The sequence below is a fragment of the Daldinia loculata genome (genome assembly GCF_022478755.1).
Source record: "Daldinia loculata strain CBS 113971 unplaced genomic scaffold F4817scaffold_80, whole genome shotgun sequence".
Classification (NCBI taxonomy): domain Eukaryota; kingdom Fungi; phylum Ascomycota; class Sordariomycetes; order Xylariales; family Hypoxylaceae; genus Daldinia; species Daldinia loculata.
The window spans coordinates 44,514-64,029 of record NW_026054934.1 but is presented as its reverse complement, the minus strand read 5'-3'; the positions used below and the strand labels follow the sequence as shown (position 1 = coordinate 64,029).

Below are 19,516 nucleotides of genomic sequence, written 5' to 3'. Positions count from 1 at the left end.
TGTTACGCCCTCACGGCTTATACCGTACCAGCTAGCCGTTGGTTCCGACACGTATCGATGAATCCGTTTGGCCATTCTCACACGTGCAAGCAGGCGAGCAGGCGAGCAGGGTTGGTGAAGATAAGTCGTCGACTTAGAACCCTGTATTGATATATGATGACTCAGAAATATGTGCATGCATCCATACATCCATGCAATAGAAAAAGAGACGTTCGAGCGGGTAGACCAGGGTAGATCGCCATCGTGTTTACTGGCAGATAGACTCGTCCGTGCTTAAGCTGTCAGGGCGTGTTGGTGGCGGCGGCGGCTCTGCGGAAAAAGGGTTTTATGTAATGAGAGCGGAATGTTACTTCGAATGGCTTCTCATCTATCCAACTAGAAAGAAAATCAAGATAGGATCGACAACTTGGGGTCTAGGAGGGGGTGGCGTAGATCTTATGCCTTATCGTCCGACCATGTGGCATTCCAGCAGGTAACGATCGGCTTGCTACATGTAGAACGCAGTATTTTTGTATACACTAACACCATATCTCTATACTATTGTCGATTCTTATTGGTTGCTTGTAATTTCTATATAGAAGGTCACTAAGGAGATCATTTTTAAAAGCCCTGTACTTCGTACACTACAAGTTAACCCCCCCTGCTATTGGATGATGAGATGACTACATAGGAGTCAACAGACAAGGGTGTCGGGCCTATGGATACTACGTATGCAGGTATGGACGGTATGGATGTTTGCATTCATCATCAGAACAATAGAAAAGTGAAAGAGTTTGGAGAGAAGTAGACATATTGTAAATGCGCCGTACTCCGCTCTTTGACTGTCTTTCCATGCTACATGTACTCTGTGGCACGGTCATAGTGACACAGTCGTCATCAAGCAGCTACAAGAAGGGAAATTAGTAACTGGCTTTTCTTGGCTTCAAGGGAGGTGGCTTTCACATGCATTAGTTAAAGAATATGATTACCTTCTAGGTAGTTTCCTGACCGTAAACAAGTCCTACACCCACTACACACATCACAGCCTACATACGAAATGACTAACTAACCATTGGATATTTGATAGAGCATCGCAAAGGGGAGATTCTCAACGGGGAGGGATCTCAGCCCCCGGCCCCGCACCATCTACAAACCGCATAACACATAACACATGCCACATGATAATACGACCTAGCTTCAATCACTTAGACTAGCAATTAGAATAAAGTATTCTGCATAGCAACATGCTTCATATGATAGGTTAATGACGGTGATGGGAGCTCTACGGGTTCCTTACGTCTAGGATATGCCCTGCCGCACGAATTCCGCGTCTGCAGATACCATCTTCCTGCGGGACGTCACCGTGCATGATACGGTGGCATTTTACGGCTTGGACAAGTCCAACTGAAATAGGATAGATGGCCAGATCTAACAGAGATTAGGGTTTTGATATTTTTTCTAGTCGCCGTCTTCAGTACGATTCAAGTGTAGGTCCGAATTCTTTTTGACTCTAGTCTTACACATGTCTAAAGCACGATGTTAAACTCCTCATGTGACGGTGAGATAATATTACTTAGCTGTCAATATAAACATGGGTGGATGCAACATGTCGCCTAGTAGGGCAATCCAGACTACTGGGCTCGAGTCGTTAAATAATGATAGGCTTCCTTACTCGTAACCTTTCGTTCCATTCGAGCCAACCGATTTCTATTGTGGGTATTACGTGGATCTCTAGTCGCATGATTCTGACAAAGATATGATAGATGACTACGCTGTAACACTGCTGGTTGATAGCTTTGACGAGTAACAAACCCTACAGGTATCAAGAAACAGACAGGTCAGAGAATTTTAGTAGAATTTTAGTAGAATTTTAGACTCGAGCGGTCAGATCTTAGCTGCTTGTAGTAATCCGCACAAGTCGACTATCTTCAACCTCTAACGTTAGAATGCTGCACTAATGACATTGTACAACCATATGCCTTTCTTTTCTCCGTGGAGTCCCTGTTTTGGATAATAATACTAAACCGATCCTCGATCGTTGTGGATTTCCTTCCCCAAAGATCTACACTATTGTAGCTGAGAGTGGATTCGGATTGTAAGTGAGAATGTCGGTAGGGCCTATCAAGTGTTTAAACCGAGCCCGACGGCTGCTACCTGAACCGGAGACATGGGGAAGTCGGGGCTACACTAGAATACGGGTCCGGGGGAGGAGTAGAATATGGATATCGACACGAGCATCGGTGGATATTGCTATGATGATCAACTTGTCTATTCAGAGCCGTTTACTTCTAGTCACATTTTTACTATCTACATAGTCTTGACAGTACAAGTCCTAACCAGATGCTTCTATATTTGATAGTTGACTATTTGATAAGAGTCAAGATACTAACACAAGATAGAGGATGACGGGAATCTTCCCCTGTATATCATCATCTAGTTCTCTCGTACTATTTCTCAAAAAGCTTGTCTGGAAGTAAACACACGTAGCTTACTCGATTCACTACGAAAGCACGTCAGGCGTATGGATGTATTCCCTCACGAATGGGCCCTTGCATACTTAGACACCTAATCTATGAGGGAGATGCCTGTAAACATAGCATATGAACATGAACATGCTACCGTCGAATTTAGGCCGGTCTACATGGTCTAGGCATGGATGATTTGTTAACATAGTCGGAAATGTGAGATGTTCCCTTCCGTTATAACCGCCGTCGTAACACCGTTCACAGGCTGATTGACTCGTCGCTTACCTTATGTGGACATCCGTAGCTCCAGGGGAGCCGTGTACGTATATCGACTATATCGAGCTATATCGAATGGAGTGGCTGATGGATGGCTGATGGGTTGTGCCAATGGATCTCCAGGGGAATCTGAAGTCTTGGAATGGCAGAATGGGGGGCACTTTGGGGTGTATAACGTCCTTTGATTGAGGGGTAAATAGAAAAAAAGGGGGAGGGGCGGAGGGGTGTGTTCGGCCAAAGGGTGGCTAATGCTGCCGAGAGGGATCAGGGGTTAAAACCGCCGAACAGGCATAAGAATAATCCCAAACATTGCATTAAAAAGATTTAAGAGTCCCCACTAAAGTGTCCACTTATACAGCTGCACTTGACGTCAGTGTTTCTGCGGCTGTCCGACTTCTACTCTTTTCTCTAATCGCTCGATAACACCTTCACGTCTTTATTACAATCCATCACAATCCAATCAATTCATCTTATACGTTGCACCTGGAAAATCATACATCGACAGTGTCTATAATTACTGTGGACATCTATATCCTTCTTTAACCGCCATGTCGTACCAGATTTATATAATTCAGTGGAGAGATACCTACTCGTAGACGCGCTTTCAGATGCAGAAGATGATAAGATGGCCTAGAGAACCATTGCAACATTCAAGCATCCAGAAGCCTGGCTTCTCGGTCCGATCTATCAGAGATCCTTGCATCGTGCGTCTCTTGGGTAAGGCCTCCCCCCGGGTTATGTAACGGAAGAAAGCAACGCAAAACGGCGACTTCTGACGGAGTGATACGTCGTTATAGATTTCAGCCATATCCATGGGAGTGTCGACCTACCCAACGTAGAAGAAAGGGATGCTAGGCGCTCGCTTGCTTTCGCTTCAGGCCTGGAAGGTCTATATTACGGCCCGAGTAATAGCACCGCAGCCGTCATGTCCCATCAACTTCGAGTAAAGAAGTGAAGAGTCGGCTTACACGTGCCTCAAGCTCTAAACCGAGTTGGTCGCTCGCCTGCCTACTCGGGCTATCCCTACAGGAGTCGTAGGGTTCTAGTTTGGCCTTATGTAACCCAATATATCTAGCCTGGTGCTATTTGGGGCTACATACATGCATCGCTAGTAATTATCCTGATGACAGCCCGCGAGGCGGGCTGACGGGTTCTCGAGGTCGGAGAATATTACAAAGTAACATCCTAGATGGTACAATCGTTTATTGATTCCAAGCATCGCCAAAAGCATGATTACATCTTCGTAAAGTATGCGAGCTAGCCTCCGGCGCAGGAAGCCGGATAGATAGCACTGCTAAGCGCGGCGTCTAACTAGCTAACGTCATAGATCATATCTCTTTTTGGAAACAGCGTCATCCATACCTGGCAAGGCTAACGTCGTTGGTTCTGCACACCACGAAGACTTGTCGGGTTGCTCGATGCTTCCAAGCCGTGACGGGGCCCGGCCTTGCCAGGTTCGGCAGTCCAAGCGAAGAACAAAGGAGAGGAGAAAGACCCTGATTTTCGATCCTTGTAAAGGTAGTAACCGGTTCTCTCATCTCATTCGCGAATTCCTCTTCTACCATACGCTTGCGAACGTAAGTACGCACAGTACACTATACAAGAAAGCCAAGTATACTCGTACTTCGCCTCCCTACATAGGTACGTATGTAGTCCCTGTGAAGAACCCTTGAAAAGTTACGGGCACATGTACAGTCACCGAGACGCAGAGTAGACCTTAATGTTACAGATCGGTAACGCTAGACACACACAAGGCTGATATTGGCAAGTAGTGAGACAATACCTCAAATCTAATAGGTTAGATTTGTCGTTCAGATGCTAAAGGACCCAAGTACATCATTTTTCATTGGCTTTCCGCGCTCGGCGACTCAAATCTCACCGTGTATACATCAATGCTGAGTGAGTATATACGTACCTGGCGATGCGATAACCGAGCCGTTCGCCTTCTAGCTTGTACACACCCGTTACCGTGTATAAGTCAGTAGTATACAAGTACTATACTCTGTATAGCACCCCTGGCCGGTTAGTATAAGGCCGGATCCATACAGCAAACACCCCCCATCCACACTTTTATCATAGTACATCTAAACTAGTACGTAGCCACATATCACACATCATTGTACATGTCCAGTAGTCGTTGACGGTAGTGTATACGTTCCTGCTGCTTTGTCGATGTTATCAAATGACGGTATGTATTTACTCTTACCTCTAGATGTACCAGATAGAACCACCCTTCTCGATGCCGGGTCGTTTATGTAGGTAAATATATATATCCCCTTACCCAGCTTCTCGAAAATGGACTTGATTTTTCCTCCTTAGTCAACGCATCGGCTACTCAACAGGACCTCGAGTATCCTTCGTCTTAAGGAGTAAAATCTGCAAGACATTCAACAGAACAATAACAACAACAACCGCCTTGGCTGGTCCTTTTTAAGCCCACAGTTACCTATTTGCTTTTATATCGCGTGTAGAGTTCGATCATTACATTTTCTCTTTTTTTACCATGTCTTTGGAACCGCAACAGCCTACCTTCCACCGCGGCAGCTTTGTCGACGAGATCGAGACAGCCCGAACCGATCTTGCCCGCAAGCTGCTCGTCGGTTCTCCGGCTGCCAGCCCGTCCGACTCGGAGACGGCCCCGTCGCTGAGCCCGGCCGCTAGCGCCACGTCTTCAGCCCCGGAATCGGACGCGGCTATCTCTCCTATCTCTCCTCCCATCGACCAAGAGCTCGTTGCCGACAGCTTCGCCTTCGCCTTCGACATCGACGGCGTCCTAGTCCGAGGTGGCCGTCCCATCCCCGAAGCCGTCCAGGCCATGAAAGTTCTGAACGGCAATAACAAATATGGAATCAAGATGTAAGTACCGTCTTAGCCCTAAACCAGAAACATCAATATAAAAGTCGAGCGATCCATACTAACTAATGCAGTCCGTATATCTTTTTGACCAACGGCGGCGGTAAAACCGAGGCGGAGCGTTGCGGCGATCTCTCCAGCCAGCTGGACATCGAGATCTCCCCGGCTCAGTTTATCTGTGGGCACACGCCCATGTCCGAGATGGCCAACAAGTACAACACGGTCCTGGTTGTAGGCGGCGAAGGCGAGAAGTGCCGTACCGTCGCTCAAGGCTACGGCTTTAAGGATGTCGTCACCCCCGGCGACATCATCAAGGCCGATGCTGCTACGACGCCGTTCCGCAAACTGACACCTGAGGAGCATCGAAACTCGAAGGAGCGTGACTTTAACAAAGTTACTATCGAAGCCATCTTCGTCTTTGCCGATTCGCGTGATTGGGCGGGAGACCTGCAGATCATCTTAGACCTGGCCATGTCCAAGGGTGGTCGCATCGGAACTCTATCCGAGACCTTTGACGAGGGCCCGCCGATCTACTTCTCTCACAACGACGTGGTCTGGTCTGCCGCACACGACAACGTCCGCCTCGGCATGGGCGCCTTACGGGGTATCGTCGAATACACGTTCAAGGAGGTCACCAAGGGTAAGACATTGGAGACTCACGCCTTCGGCAAGCCTCAGATCGGAACGTTCGAGTTCGCCACACGCCTGCTGAAGCGATGGCGCATGAACGAGCATGGTCTAAACAAGCCCCCGGAGACTGTCTACTTTGTCGGCGATACTCCCGAGAGCGATATCCGAGGAACCAACCAATACAACGAGAAGGCCGAGAACGACTGGTACAGTATCCTGGTCAAGACTGGTGTCTATCAGGATGGCACCGAACCGGCCTACAAGCCTCGCGTCACCGTGAATACAGTTCTAGATGCTGTGAACCACGGAATCGAGCGCGAGATAGAGCGCAGGAAGAAGAACCAGACGCGGAAGCCCCGTCTTTCCGATATGCCCAAGCTGAGCTTGGAAGAAGCTCAAGACTGCGCCGTATTCAGCCCTGCTGAGGAGCGCCACCTTGAGCTTACTGCATGATGTTACGAATATCACGAACCCGGGTTTACTTTTTAGAGGCAACATTTTCACGATACCATTGTTCATTACATTTACTCTTGTCTTTCTGTTCTACTATTCTATTTATCACCATATACTCTTCGCGCATGGAATCATGCTGTAGAAAGGGGCATTCGTTCGGGTATCACTAGGGATATCATTATTGGGGTCAGACGGAGCTTGTGTCTATCTGAATACTGTTGGATATAATGTGCATTAGGTGGCGTTATTGATATAAAACTGAAATATCAGGTTCTCTTAATGAAGCATATTTTATAATTTCACTGCCATTTTGTGGCCCAACTGTGCGATGTGACTGTATGGTAAGGCGGTTTCCACGTTACATCTACTACTTCGGCATCTTAACCCGGCAAAAATTCTCAGCTTTGGAGCGAAGAACGCTTCTGATGTTGCATTGATGAACCTCTGGGATATCTCAGCTCTTACTATTGCTTTGCTAATAAGCTGGTAAGCATCGTGTCGATGAACGGTGACACATAACTACTATATTCTAGCACCAATCATAACCACGCAGACCTTTAATATATCGTCTCTCGACCCTACTTTTTGAGCCTCAAATCAACGGTTAATCAACTTGAACCCCCGGATCAGCCCACATTTCGATAATATTATTCGAATGTCACATTTGCCACCGCGATCTGCGACGTTTCCACATAAACCGCCTTGCTATCCACCCATTCTTCTCGGCATCTTCGCACATGCGCCCTTATGTAAATATGTACGTGCTTGGAACAGGTACGTGTTTGCCTAACTGCCAGCCTGGATACTGTTAATGGTTGGATGCGTGTTGGCAAGGCGAATACGCACGGTGTCATTGGGTTTAAGATGGAGGGCGAGAATGGGAATAGGGGCCCGGATTCCCGATGATGGTGGATAGATGGATGTGCATATCGATTCCGACCCATCAGTAGGTGGGATTTCGCCATCATCAGAGTTGCCAACCGGTATTTCGTCACTGTAAATGAACAAATAAACCGCCGTCAACCAGTAGCTGCGAACCGGTCACATAACCACTCAGCTCGTCGGAGGCGAGGAAGACGGCCGGTCCCGCCATATCGCGGGGGTCGCCGGTGCGTCCCAGCGGAATACGACCCTCCATATAAGCCCGCTTCGCATCATCAGCCAGATCCTCGTCGTTGAGTTGCGTCCGAATCGTGCCCGGAAGCAGCGCATTGCACCGGATACCGTGCGAACCTAACGCCACCGCGCAGCTCTGCATCAGCGACAGTACCCCGGCTTTCGTCGGCGTGTAGTGCGTCTGCTGCCCGCCGCCTACTAACGCCGAGATGGAACTTAATCCGATGATGGACCCGCGTTGCGGTTTTCTCCACGAAGAAGAGGACGATGGTAACGGCTCTTGAGAAGCCATCTGCCGCGCCGCAGCTTGCACGACGTAAAACGCCCCGTCGAGATTCGTGCGCACCGTCCGCGACCACAGGTCCCCGGTTAAAGTCAGGAACTCTGCGAATTGGCAGATTCCCGCATTGCTCACGCATATGTCTAAGCGGCCGAAGCGCGAGACGGCGTGAGCTACGAGCGCGGGTCCTGTGGCTGGGTCCGAGACGTCGCCGGCGAGATGGTCGAGAGAGCCTATTGTTGTGTTGGAGTCGGTGTTGGAGGTCTTAAGAGATTCGGCTTCGGCGAGTAGCGATTCAAGATGAGGCTGGTCGCGCTCGAGACCGAGGTGGTTCACTACTACGTTGGACCCCTGACGCAGATATTCGAGGGCAATGGCTCGGCCAATACCCGTGGTGCCCCCCGTTATGATGGCGGTTTTGCCCCGCAGCAGGTTTGTCGCCGGCATATTGTTGTACGTGGTTTGTGTATGTTTTATTCCAAGTAGGGAATGTGTGGGTAGGACAAATTGGAAGGTGAAGAAGCTCGCTCGGTCAAGTTTCGAGCTGTGATATGCTTTTCTTTCTCGGAAGCATTCGAAATATGCTGCAGATGAGGGGAGCTTTTGGGGTTCCAAGTATGGCGGGGTACTTTGTAAAGGGGTAAATACATGTAGCTAGCCTTGGCGTGTGAAGATTCAATGATATAATTTAGTCGTTGTTGTAGTTATACTGTAAGTAAAGTATAAGTGAAGTATAAGTGAATATTTACTTGAACTAAATTTATTTTCTCGATAACATGTAAATACTCAAGCTACGCACGAATAACCATACTCACACATCTCCAACTTACTACTATAGTAACCTGGTTAGTTCAAGCTTATGGCGTCTCGAGCTATAGACCCCGGCCGCGTGCGATCAGCACTTGACCCCACGATCTCGGTGTAATGCGTAGCGAGATTTCATCTGGGCCTTAGACCGAAAAAGACAAAAAGACGCAGGTGGCCCGCCTCGGTACCTATTAACCAAGAAATATGTATCGAAAGTGCAGGTCTCCTTGGTTCTCATCCTACACGTGAAAGTTTTAATTATGACGTTTGATGTTAGCAGCGCAGTCGTTTCTTTCTAATATTACCTGTAAGCTCCCGTAATACATCGCAGCTCGTGTGTTTCGTGTTTCATTCCAGCTCGCCCTCACTGTAGCATTAGTGGAAATATATGAATCCATCGCGGGGGGATACCACGTCATATCCCAGACGCTTCACTTATATGGAATGCTAACCTATAACGCAACCTGTTATGCGTCTATATATGTAGGTTGTATGGGCTTGCAGCATATTATCGTCCTCGTGACTTGTGCTGATACGATGTCTATTCGATAGGAGCTCGAGATGAGCTACGTTATTGTCATTGTCGGGCGATTGGAGACCGATCTACATATAGACTAGGACGACAAGTCTTCTCATGAAACGTAATGCATGTGTAAGTGCGAGCTAGACCCATATACCATCCCATGTAGAAAACCAACAACTGGAACGAATGGGGACGAACGGGGACGATTGGCAACGAGCTAGAACGCTTCCAAGGCTATCCCGGCCACCCCGCTGCCTACGGACCTGCTCGGTCTTTGGGGTATCGCCTACAAAAACCCAGGGCACGTCGCTGTTCGGGAAGCCGAGCTTGACGCTACTATAATTTGCTCTAGACGTATTTAATATTCCGGCCGCGACGCATTGCGGATGTGCTTCTCTGACGCTGCTACTCTACTTTTTCCTCCCTTCTCCCTTGCCTCTCTCCCCCTCTCCGTCTTTATATTAAGACGCTCCCGTAACAAACCACATATTGGTGGTATAGTTGGCAGTTAGCGGGAAGTAAACCTACGAAACGACTTGTCCCAAGGTGATAGAGTCCCACGATGGCTTCCGTGAGACAATTTCCCACCATCAAAGCCATCAGGTCGTATGTGATTGGCGGCGTCGGCTCAGGTATGCAAGCTACCCTATATATTGAGACGGGGATGTGCGGGGATGACCAGTCAGACGGTAACTAACTTGATATAGGTGGTGACTATCACAACGTTAAGGGTGGCCATTGGTGAGTAGCTGAGCTGACATTTCTGACGAGAGAACCTTAAGACGGCGAGACTGATATCAGCACTACTGTAGGCTAATCGACACGGATATCTCAACGCCGTGTTCCATATGGGATAAGTATAAGAAATCGCGTACAAGCTGGGGTATTAACGTCCTCGGATCGTTCCTTATCGAGATCGAGGCTACCGATGGCACGGTAGGCTTCGCGACGGGCTTTGGCGGTACAAACTCCCATTTCGTTGCGTGGATTATTACAATTACCCATTGGACATAGTAAGATGTATATACTAATGTATACTTTCTACGTAGGCCCGCCAGCTTGCTGGATCGTTCACAAACACTTCGAGCGGTTCCTGATCGGTGCCGACCCTAGAAATACCAACCTGCTGTTCGAACAGATGTACCGAGCCTCTATGTTTTACGGCCGCAAAGGACTACCGATAGCTATCATCTCTGTTATCGACCTCGCCCTTTGGGACTTGCTCGGCAAGCTGAGGAACGAGCCCGTATATAGGCTCATCGGCGGCGCGGCGCGGGAGCGGATAGACTTTTACTGCACGGGACCAGAGCCGACTGCTGCGAAGGCGATGGGTTTCTGGGGAGCTAAGGTTCCACTTCCGTTCTGCCCGGCCGACGGCCACGAGGGTCTGAGGAAGAACATAGAGTTCCTCCGCAAGCATCGCGAGAGTGTGGGACCAGACTTCCCCATAATGGTCGATTGCTACATGAGCTTGAACGTGTCGTACACTATCGAGATCGCTAAGAAGTGTGAAGACTTGAACATCAACTGGTGGGAGGAGTGCTTGAGCCCTGACGATACCGACGGCTTCGAGCAGATCAAAAGGGCGCATCCTACGCTCAAGTTCACAACGGGAGAACACGAGTACTCGAGGTACGGATTCCGTAAGCTGATCGAGGGGCGCAATCTCGACATCATCCAACCCGACGTAATGTGGCTCGGCGGCATGACAGAGCTTCTCAAGGTCTCTGCTATGGCTGCCGCCTACGATATTCCTGTCGTGCCTCACGCGAGCGGACCTTATAGCTACCACTTCGTCATCTCCCAACCTAATACTCCCTTCCAAGAGTATTTAGCCAACTCCCCTGACGGAAAGAGTGTTTTACCGGTCTTCGGCGATCTCTTCCTCGACGAACCTATTCCGACCAAAGGTTTCCTGACTGCGGCCGACCTCGATAAGCCTGGCTTTGGCCTTACCTTGAACCCCGCCGCTAGATCGAAGCTGATTCCGTCGGACTATCTATTAAGTCCGCCGGCGGCGAGCATATTGCAGACCGCAACAGGGCTGCCCGACCAGAACGCGGAGGCGGAGGCGGAACCTACCGAGAAGAAAAACTAGCGTCTGACCGAGGGCGTAAAGAACATGGTTACGTGCGCCTAGAAAAGAAAAGGCACGAATTCGAACGACCAGAATACCCATACTCATACTCATACCCATATCATCCTTACTCGTACTTACTCAAGTGAATGCTGGGCACAGAAAAACACTAGAAATAGGAGGGTGAGGAAAGCATGAAATGAAATACCGGCAGTTGGACATATGCTGAAAATCCGGTAAATACTTCCGCTATTGGAACGGAATCCTACGGAGGGTTATCCGCCTAATGTAGTAATGGTCGACTTGCATGCAATGGCTGCTGGGTCGGGACTTGCGCGTTAGGAAGGTATCTTGGATCTTGGATCTTGGATCTTGGATAGGAGCGTTCGCGTTCAACACATGCCATATATATATATATATAAAGCTTAGTATGAATTATACTTGCTTAAGTATAAAGAAAAGAAATTCGAATTAGGTAAAATGTCAACTCGAGCTTGAAGTAAAGATGATTGGAAATGTGAGATTCTCTACGAGATTTCATAGAGTCGCAGTTTACAAACGACAGGCCTCGGGGGACTACGTGTGATGGAGGGAACATCCCTGCAAATAGCCAAGAAATACGGAATACCCTGACCGAGAATATATCATTGGTCTCCGCATCTGAACCTCCTCCACTCCCTCACACCCCTTCCCTTCTTGGTCTCCCCAACTTTTCCCTCCACGCTTCTGGGCTTGACATCTCAGCCAGTACCATCCACTGATTTCCCCCGCAAATGGTGGTAGAGATCCTCTCTAGGTTGGCAAAGAAGCTAGGAAAATTAGGGAAAATGTAATACGAAACAGGTATTGTAGACGGGCATTTATATCCTCGACTACTTGATTATACTAGTACCTAAGGTAATTATAACTGCCCGTCTAAATCTTTAAAGCCTCTTAGTTGATGAGTTTGTATTTTGTATCAATACTCTCAGAAACAGTCGTCCTCCGGTCTTCTTCGGATACCTACCCATCATCGACCGATCTATCACCCACTCTCTTCGTCTCTCCCATGGCTCTATCGCAGTTAATACCAGACCGCCTATTATATCGTGTCTACATGACTACCTAGTCAGGTACTACAAAAGCTACAAGAGCTTGATACCCCATGAACAAGTCCATTCAGGGTTTAGTACTTTGATATTTCGTAATTAGCACCCGCGAGCCTCTAGAATTTTATCTTGGCGTGACTATTATTTTTTCAAATCATTTTTTCCTCATTTTCCCTCCCCCCATAATCCACAATTCTCCATGGCCTAAAATAGAGGGAGAGAAAAAAAAAGAATTCGAGACCCCAGCCGAGGCACAACTAGCTCGGCCAGCCCCCTTCCACTTAACACACGTCTCTCCTCTACTCAACATTACCCCGAAGTCGAGAGCCGGCTCGCGATGCTGTCGCCCACAAAGCCCGAGTCGCAGAGGTCCAAAGTTTGTAATTGATACCGAGACATGATGCAAGCTGCTCAATCTCAGAACGGAGCCGTATCCGGACCCCAGCAGCAGAACCACGTGTCGCTACACAGCAAACAGGAACCCGACAGCGACGACGGTAATAACGCCCTGCAGAGCGGGGACGAGAATGATCAAGACGACGACCACGACAGTACCGGCGCTGTGCGTAACGGGAAACGCAAGAGACCAATTTCCGTCTCGTGAGTTGTATTTTTCTTATCCAATGAATTTCAAGCTACTGTTTCTTATATTATTATCCGACAGACTTTAGTATGATCTATTCTTTATTCTCTACCTATTCTCCAATTGCCTTGGTCTTGGCCTGTCGATGTTTGATCCATCTGATATCCCTCATCTCCTCATCTCCTCATCTCCGCATTCAGATCATCGCCCCCCAACCCTTTTTCCCTATTAGCTCATTACCGCATATCGACTGGTCTTATACATTTATATCGTCTTATTCATCGTCTCACCTCGAACGAAGCACGCTAACATCTATATGCTAAATTGAAGTTGTGAAACTTGCAAACAAAGAAAGGTTTGTTTCAACCACCTTCACCTTCACCTTCACCTTCATATAAACTTACTACCCGGCATTTTCCCTTTAGCGAATCTATATATATATATATATGTACTTACTCCTTTAAAGGTAAAATGCGATCGTGGACAACCGTCATGTGGTTGGTGCAGGCGAAATTCTGTCTTTTGCGAATATCGCGAACGCAAGAAGCCCGGCTTGAGAGCTGGCTACGGCCGGGAGCTGGAGCAGAGGCTCGATAAACTTGAGGAGATACTGAGATCTCATTCCGAGATCTTGCAGGCATCCTTTATTAACCACGCTCACCACAACATTGCCCAGAGCGTGCGCAACAGCAACCCAAGTCTACCGAGCGATCACGGCACACCGCGTGACCCAGCGTCGCTGTTCCGGCCTGGTGAATCTATCAGGACTCCCCAAGCTGAGACTGCATTGTTTTTGCAAAAGCCTTCCACGTTCCCTACGACGTCACAACATGTCGACTTTGGCTTACCTCCTCCGACCCCGTCAATTCACTCTGTGCATGATGGTTTCCAATCACAGATGCCTATGTCTGGCATCTCCCCCTCTAATCAGCTAGGGCCTGGCCTTCAACCGGGTCCTACGGCTCAGGAATATTACGGACAGTCGCAACAACAGCCAGTTCGATCTCCCGGCATGAGCGTGGCACAAGGTCAGACGCAGATATCGTCAGATCAGGATCTTCCACCATACGATCTCCTGTACGCGTTAGTAGATTTATACTTCAAACATATTAATACCTGGTGCCCTATCCTACATAGGAAATCTACCTTAGATTCACTATTCGGACCCTCGACACTAGACGACACCGATAAGGTACTGTTACATGCTATTGTCGCCGCTACTCTAAGGTACTCGACAGATGCCCGACTCACAGAAGACAAAAGGCGGCACTACCACGACGTCTCGAAAGAGAGGGTTCTCCTCTACGGCATGGAAAACTCGTCGGTCAAGGCGTTGCAGGCCCTAGTCATCCTGGCACTCGACTTGTGCGGTAGCAGCAACGGTCCTCCAGGCTGGAACATCATGGCCTTGATTACTCGCTCTGTCGTGCAGCTAGGTCTGGCTGTCGAGAGCAACTCGCTTTCCGTATCGCCAAGCTATGCTTCGATATATACCTTGCGAGCAATGGTTTTGCCAGAGCCGAAAGATTTCATCGAGGAAGAGTCAAGGCGGCGATTATTCTGGATGATATACCTCTTGGATCGGTACGCTACAATCGCCACTGCCTTCGACTTCGCTCTGAACGACAAGGAGATCGACCGGACACTTCCCTGCCGGGATGACCTGTGGATTAAGAATCAAAAGGTGGAAACAAGGTGGTTCCACACTCAAGATCGTCCTCCGGACCTCCCGGAGCATGAACAAAACAAACCGGAAAATCTGGGTGCCTTCTCATACTACATTGAGATCCTCGGCATACTATCCAAGATTCACGAATTTCTGAAGCAGCCCGTAGACATCGGCGCGCTAGGAGACGTCGAGCAATGGCAGCTGAGATACAAGGAGCTCGATAATCTCCTCGCATCCTGGAAATTCGGTCTTCCGGGAGAATATGGCAACATGGCTAAGCTGTTTCAACCTAGCGGTAGCAAGACTCTAAACTGCGGATGGGTTATGCTGCATGCGACCTATCACACGGCCGTGATTCGATTACATTCGTCGGCCGCGTACCCGACTACCAGATCACCCATATTTACTCCTTCGTATGGTGCAAGTCAGCGTTGCCTCAGCGCCGTAGAGAATATTGCCGCTCTCGGGGAGTTCGTCGTACAAAATGGCATGCTAAATAAACTCGGCCCTCCGTTCGCTTTCACGTTGTGGGTAGCTGCCCGACTCCTTCTCGTCCACGGCTCGACAGTAGAACATAAATTAGCGCCACAAATTGCCTTCCTCGTCGATATACTGCGAGACATGGGTAGGTACTGGCCGGTAGCGGGGAGGTATTGTCAGCTACTCCAACGAGTTCTCGACGAGCACAGCGACAGCGAGCGTGCAGTAGGCCAGACAGGGGAACGGATCACACCGTCTTCGGTCAAGATACTTGCAGACATGAGAAGGACCGCATTCGATCTTGACTTCTTGATCAGCCGCCAGCCTCGTCACCTGGCGGGTGCTCCGAGCCGCCGACCAAGCGTGACTCCAGCGCGCACGCCGGCGCCAAACGAGCTGGAGTACTTGGACGTCTTCGACTTCTTCAACGTACCACGGTTACCGTTTAGTCACGAGGCATCTTCGGGCCCACCGAATTCTATCGAGATGAGCTCGGAAAACGCGGCGAATAACGAAGGCGGCGGTAGCGGCGGTATGGGTAATTCAAACGGCGTCGCGAACGAATATAACATTACGAATTTTATGGTTGATGCGAATAGCGATTGGCTCTATAAGCAACCCAACTAGTAGCGGTAGTAGTCTATATTATAGCAAAACTTGCTACTATATGTACCTAAACTATCTTGTCTTGTAATTTTAAGAGGCGAACTGGATATTTTCACAAAAGCACGTCGACAGAGACTGAATAAGAAGAGACGGACGAGAAGTAGTATCAGGATTTGGCCGAGGCTATTTAGGATTTGTGTATGATCTGACGATGGAGAATGTGTGGCCGAACTCCGGTGCTGCGATACTTGAGATATTCGAGATACCTATTCTGGGCCATGTTGATCATGGGTGGGAAACACGAGATTTCAGAGATCGAAATGTCATCGGCCGGGAGCGAAGAATTTCCGCGGAAGACCCTGAAAAGCACATGATTGATGCAAGGCTTCGGCACATAAACCGAACCCCTGACAGAATAAAACGATGTTTCAAGCCCGCCGAGGAAGACTTCTACTAGGATTAGCGAGTGGGGATTATCAGTGTAAATAAGGCCAATAATCAATTGTCATATAGACCGGGATTCATAATCTGATATAGGTACGTCAGGGGGCAAGTGTTCACCTTGTGGTAAGTTTATGGTAGGCTTGTTCGTAACATCCAACCCGTGATGCTGTCTGCTGTCTGCTGTCTGCTGTCTGCTGTCTACAGTAAAGAGGTATTTTTTCGTATTTAGTTCAGCCTATTTTGGGCTTCAACGCGGCTTCGGCCGCAATCCACCCTACCAGACCACCAGTTTCGTGGTAGAGTGAGCATTGGCACTAACCTCTTCGATGATTACGACGGATGAAATAATCTAGGTATCTTTCATACCGTATGTGATTTGAGTCTACCCCTATTCGAGTCTCACTACAACCAAGTGACGATAATTCCGTTCATCATTAAGGATGTTTTAAAGATTAAGATGAAGGGTAGCGAAGTTTATGGGATGTCGTCATCCCTTGTGCACTCGGCGCCTAAGGGACCCTGCGGGCATAAATACGAGATGATCGCCTACCCAATTGAGATCCGCGGCATGAAGTCGCTTAACACAGTTGCATGCAACGTGGTATTTGCTATCGACAGTTGTCTGTTTTAAGACAGACAACGCAGCCAAGCCTACTGAATACGGGAAAGTGGCTGAGTTTGAGAGTAGACATTTATATAATAGACGACGCCGCTTGTATATAATTACATCGCATCGAGAAGCACATCGTGATATCTTTCGCTATTCTATATCATCTTTCAACTTTCTACACTCGCTTAACAAGAACCAAACACATAGTTTAAATACTTAATATTCAGCTAGTTATTCAATATGCAGCTCAACACTCTCCTCGCAACCCTCTTCGCGGCTACCGCCTCAGGCGCCGCTATCAAGTCGAGATACGCAACTGGGTTCACCGTATCCAACTTCACGGCTTCTTGCATTCCTCACAGCGTCATGTGCACGTATGTCAAATTTTTCCAAAGCATGGTCGACCATAAACTAACATCACGACTAGTTACGAGTTCTTTGCTATTACTGATCCGGCGTCGGAATCGCCCTCTGGTAATCCAGAACCGGCAAAGTGCAGTCTCATGCTCCGTATGTACCATTCTTATTCGGCTTGTCTTATGCACTTCCTGTCAAGTTGGCGGAGGAGTCATTACTGCAAGACGTAGCTAAATTTACCGAATTCTCATGAATACTAATTCCTCACAGAGGGCCCTGACTACCTACCGGCTGTTGGCTGGACAGGGTGCGCAGAGAAGGGAGCGTACTCGTGGGCCGTTGACAAGGTTGAGGGTGGCCTAAAGCTCAGCGTCACAACGCCCCAGGACTCCCACAGCAACTACACCGGCGTGTACGAAATAACTTCGGACCAGCTCGTCGCTGAGCAGAACGGCGCTTCTATCTCTCAGAGGTACACAGGCCCGTCCGGGTTTCCCATGTCTCTTGAAGCGTAAGTGTAGGAGTGTGCTTTGTACTAGTCCGTCCAGATGAAGTTTAGGAGACAAGAAAGGGAATTTCTGGTAATCGATTAGAGGTGCGGCAGTATAGAAGACGGTAGCGATACCCTGAAGAGATGGAAATTAGCGTGTTTGAAGGGGGAGTTGCTTGAAAGATTCGTAAGAGGTCGAGGCAGAAGTTTATAATTGTGCGGGATGTATATGAGAAGTAACATACATACCTCTTGACTTTAGCAACGCAACGATACCCAGTTCGCTATTATCTAAGAACCCAAGTCCTTTTATTGTTTGATACATTAGGAGTCACTTGAGGCTTAAAGCTTTAGTCAAGCAAACTGATTTATATTTTGCTTGGAAGTATTTCCAAGGTCCATTTTTAGAAAGGGCAGTTATGGATAGTCACGATTTTAATATATCCCGAGGCTAAGTTCCTTGCTAATTAATGGGAAGTGTAAAAAAACGCGCCTTTATTATGTCCAACCTGCTGTCTGTAAAGACTGTCACGAGATGGAACCGAACAGCAAGGAAACAACTTCGTTATTCCGCAAGGAACTCTAACCTAGCTACGAGAGTTTACGTCTATACATACTGAACATGTCCTTTGTTCTAGATGTTTCATTTAGAATCCTGGCAGACTATTGAGACAAATCGATCAGGTTCAAGTAACAAGATAAGAATAAATTTCTAAGTCCTAAATACTATTAAGCAAGCGAACATAGTTCGAGGCTATTAGCTATGAAGAATCGTATACGACTTCGTAGCAATCTCTACATTTCAATATGGAAGTTTTGGCTAGTATTACTAGATCATCTTCACTTTGTTGTCTTCTCGTCTCCTCTTAGAATTATCAGCTGCTCCCTTCATCAATTCCTCAGATTGCTTACGTTTTGCCTCTTCCTCTCGACGCTTTTTGTAAGCCTCAGCGGAGGCTTTCATAAGAGCTTCCTCCTTATCATTAGGGATTCTAATGCTGTCGGCCATTCTGAACTGTTCTACAGATTAACTAGCGTACTTGATAAACGAGTTGTACTCCTTTGATGTAGAATTAGGGTTGAGGTCACTACTTAGATCTTGAAGATTCGGGGCTATGAGACACTTCAATTATTTTGTAGTTCAAGCTGCAAGCCCTAGAGGCTGCAGTCACGTATATACATTTCTCACACCGAGTCTCCGTTCGAATACAGCCTTATCATCTCGGATCAATATAACGATCAAATGACAGACTTTCCATGTAGGCTGTTAGTCTGATGTTTTTACACTCGGGTTACTAGATGGGACATCTAGAACAAAGAACATGTTTAGTACATATAACTAGCCATAGGCTCCCGTAATTAGGTTAGAGTTCCTCGCGGAACAACACACTTGTTTCCATGCTGTTTGGTTCCATCTTGTGAGAAAACAATATAATTAGAACAACCATCAGGCGAAAATTACAAGCTTAAACCAACAGCGACTACAGATATACACGCATATAACCCCTTTATCCGGAGGGGTTGCCTAGTTTTATAATTCAGTTGTATAATTAGAGGCGTTTAGGTATGATTATACAAACACGTCCTTGAGATGCCTAACTGATCCATCCCTTGTACGTGTGTGGGCCAAGGTGCACAGATTAGCAGTCCTTTTGCGTTTCTATAACATCACAACCTTAGGCTCCCAAACATAGTGAATCGATCGAGTTGAGACTGAGAGACCTATTCTC

The 19,516-nt window shown here is 47.9% G+C and overlaps 5 protein-coding genes across 5 annotated transcripts; 4 read left to right on the top strand and 1 right to left on the bottom strand.

Moving 5' to 3' along the window:
- The first annotated feature begins 4,808 nt into the window (after positions 1-4,808).
- F4817DRAFT_286474 (HAD-superfamily hydrolase) lies at positions 4,809-7,152 on the top strand. The gene is made up of 2 exons (XM_049299609.1): positions 4,809-5,576; positions 5,648-7,152. The coding sequence occupies exons 1-2, from the start codon at positions 5,224-5,226 to the stop codon at positions 6,654-6,656; spliced, it is 1,362 nt and encodes a 453-aa protein (XP_049154520.1). The 5' UTR covers positions 4,809-5,223; the 3' UTR covers positions 6,657-7,152.
- F4817DRAFT_286452 (NAD(P)-binding protein) lies at positions 6,979-8,866 on the bottom strand. Its single transcript, XM_049299608.1, has 2 exons — positions 7,503-8,866; positions 6,979-7,454 (listed from the first exon to the last, which is right to left on the bottom strand). Exon 1 carries the CDS (start codon positions 8,497-8,499, stop codon positions 7,648-7,650), a length of 852 nt encoding a protein of 283 aa, XP_049154519.1. The 5' UTR covers positions 8,500-8,866; the 3' UTR covers positions 6,979-7,454; positions 7,503-7,647.
- Positions 8,867-9,834: 968 nt separating this feature from the next.
- F4817DRAFT_286430 (enolase C-terminal domain-like protein) lies at positions 9,835-11,623 on the top strand. Its single transcript, XM_049299607.1, has 4 exons — positions 9,835-10,014; positions 10,090-10,123; positions 10,195-10,343; positions 10,432-11,623. The coding sequence occupies exons 1-4, from the start codon at positions 9,945-9,947 to the stop codon at positions 11,478-11,480; spliced, it is 1,302 nt and encodes a 433-aa protein (XP_049154518.1). The 5' UTR covers positions 9,835-9,944; the 3' UTR covers positions 11,481-11,623.
- A 1,133-nt stretch (positions 11,624-12,756) lies between these two features.
- Positions 12,757-16,001, top strand: F4817DRAFT_286350 (putative C6 transcription factor). Its single transcript, XM_049299606.1, has 3 exons — positions 12,757-13,147; positions 13,461-13,485; positions 13,597-16,001. The coding sequence occupies exons 1-3, from the start codon at positions 12,945-12,947 to the stop codon at positions 15,904-15,906; spliced, it is 2,538 nt and encodes an 845-aa protein (XP_049154517.1). The 5' UTR covers positions 12,757-12,944; the 3' UTR covers positions 15,907-16,001.
- Positions 16,002-17,010: 1,009 nt separating this feature from the next.
- F4817DRAFT_351896 (uncharacterized protein) lies at positions 17,011-18,296 on the top strand. Its single transcript, XM_049305151.1, has 3 exons — positions 17,011-17,313; positions 17,367-17,449; positions 17,567-18,296. The coding sequence occupies exons 1-3, from the start codon at positions 17,180-17,182 to the stop codon at positions 17,809-17,811; spliced, it is 462 nt and encodes a 153-aa protein (XP_049154516.1). The 5' UTR covers positions 17,011-17,179; the 3' UTR covers positions 17,812-18,296.
- The last annotated feature ends 1,220 nt before the right edge of the window (positions 18,297-19,516 follow it).

Excerpts from the sequence above, each read along its gene's own strand:
- F4817DRAFT_286350 (XM_049299606.1), top strand. The coding sequence starts at position 12,945 with ATGATGCAAGCTGCTCAATCTCAGAACGGAGCCGTATCCGGACCCCAG. Across the intron at positions 13,148-13,460 it reads AAGAGACCAATTTCCGTCTC|TTGTGAAACTTGCAAACAAA; the intron begins GTGAGTTGTATT and ends GCTAAATTGAAG. Across the intron at positions 13,486-13,596 it reads AAACTTGCAAACAAAGAAAG|GTAAAATGCGATCGTGGACA; the intron begins GTTTGTTTCAAC and ends ACTCCTTTAAAG.
- F4817DRAFT_286430 (XM_049299607.1), top strand. The coding sequence starts at position 9,945 with ATGGCTTCCGTGAGACAATTTCCCACCATCAAAGCCATCAGGTCGTAT. Across the intron at positions 10,015-10,089 it reads GATTGGCGGCGTCGGCTCAG|GTGGTGACTATCACAACGTT; the intron begins GTATGCAAGCTA and ends AACTTGATATAG. Across the intron at positions 10,344-10,431 it reads CTTCGCGACGGGCTTTGGCG|GCCCGCCAGCTTGCTGGATC; the intron begins GTACAAACTCCC and ends CTTTCTACGTAG.
- F4817DRAFT_351896 (XM_049305151.1), top strand. The coding sequence starts at position 17,180 with ATGCAGCTCAACACTCTCCTCGCAACCCTCTTCGCGGCTACCGCCTCA. Across the intron at positions 17,314-17,366 it reads CCTCACAGCGTCATGTGCAC|TTACGAGTTCTTTGCTATTA; the intron begins GTATGTCAAATT and ends CATCACGACTAG. Across the intron at positions 17,450-17,566 it reads AAAGTGCAGTCTCATGCTCC|AGGGCCCTGACTACCTACCG; the intron begins GTATGTACCATT and ends AATTCCTCACAG.
- F4817DRAFT_286452 (XM_049299608.1), bottom strand. The coding sequence starts at position 8,499 with ATGCCGGCGACAAACCTGCTGCGGGGCAAAACCGCCATCATAACGGGG.
- F4817DRAFT_286474 (XM_049299609.1), top strand. The coding sequence starts at position 5,224 with ATGTCTTTGGAACCGCAACAGCCTACCTTCCACCGCGGCAGCTTTGTC. Across the intron at positions 5,577-5,647 it reads AACAAATATGGAATCAAGAT|TCCGTATATCTTTTTGACCA; the intron begins GTAAGTACCGTC and ends TAACTAATGCAG.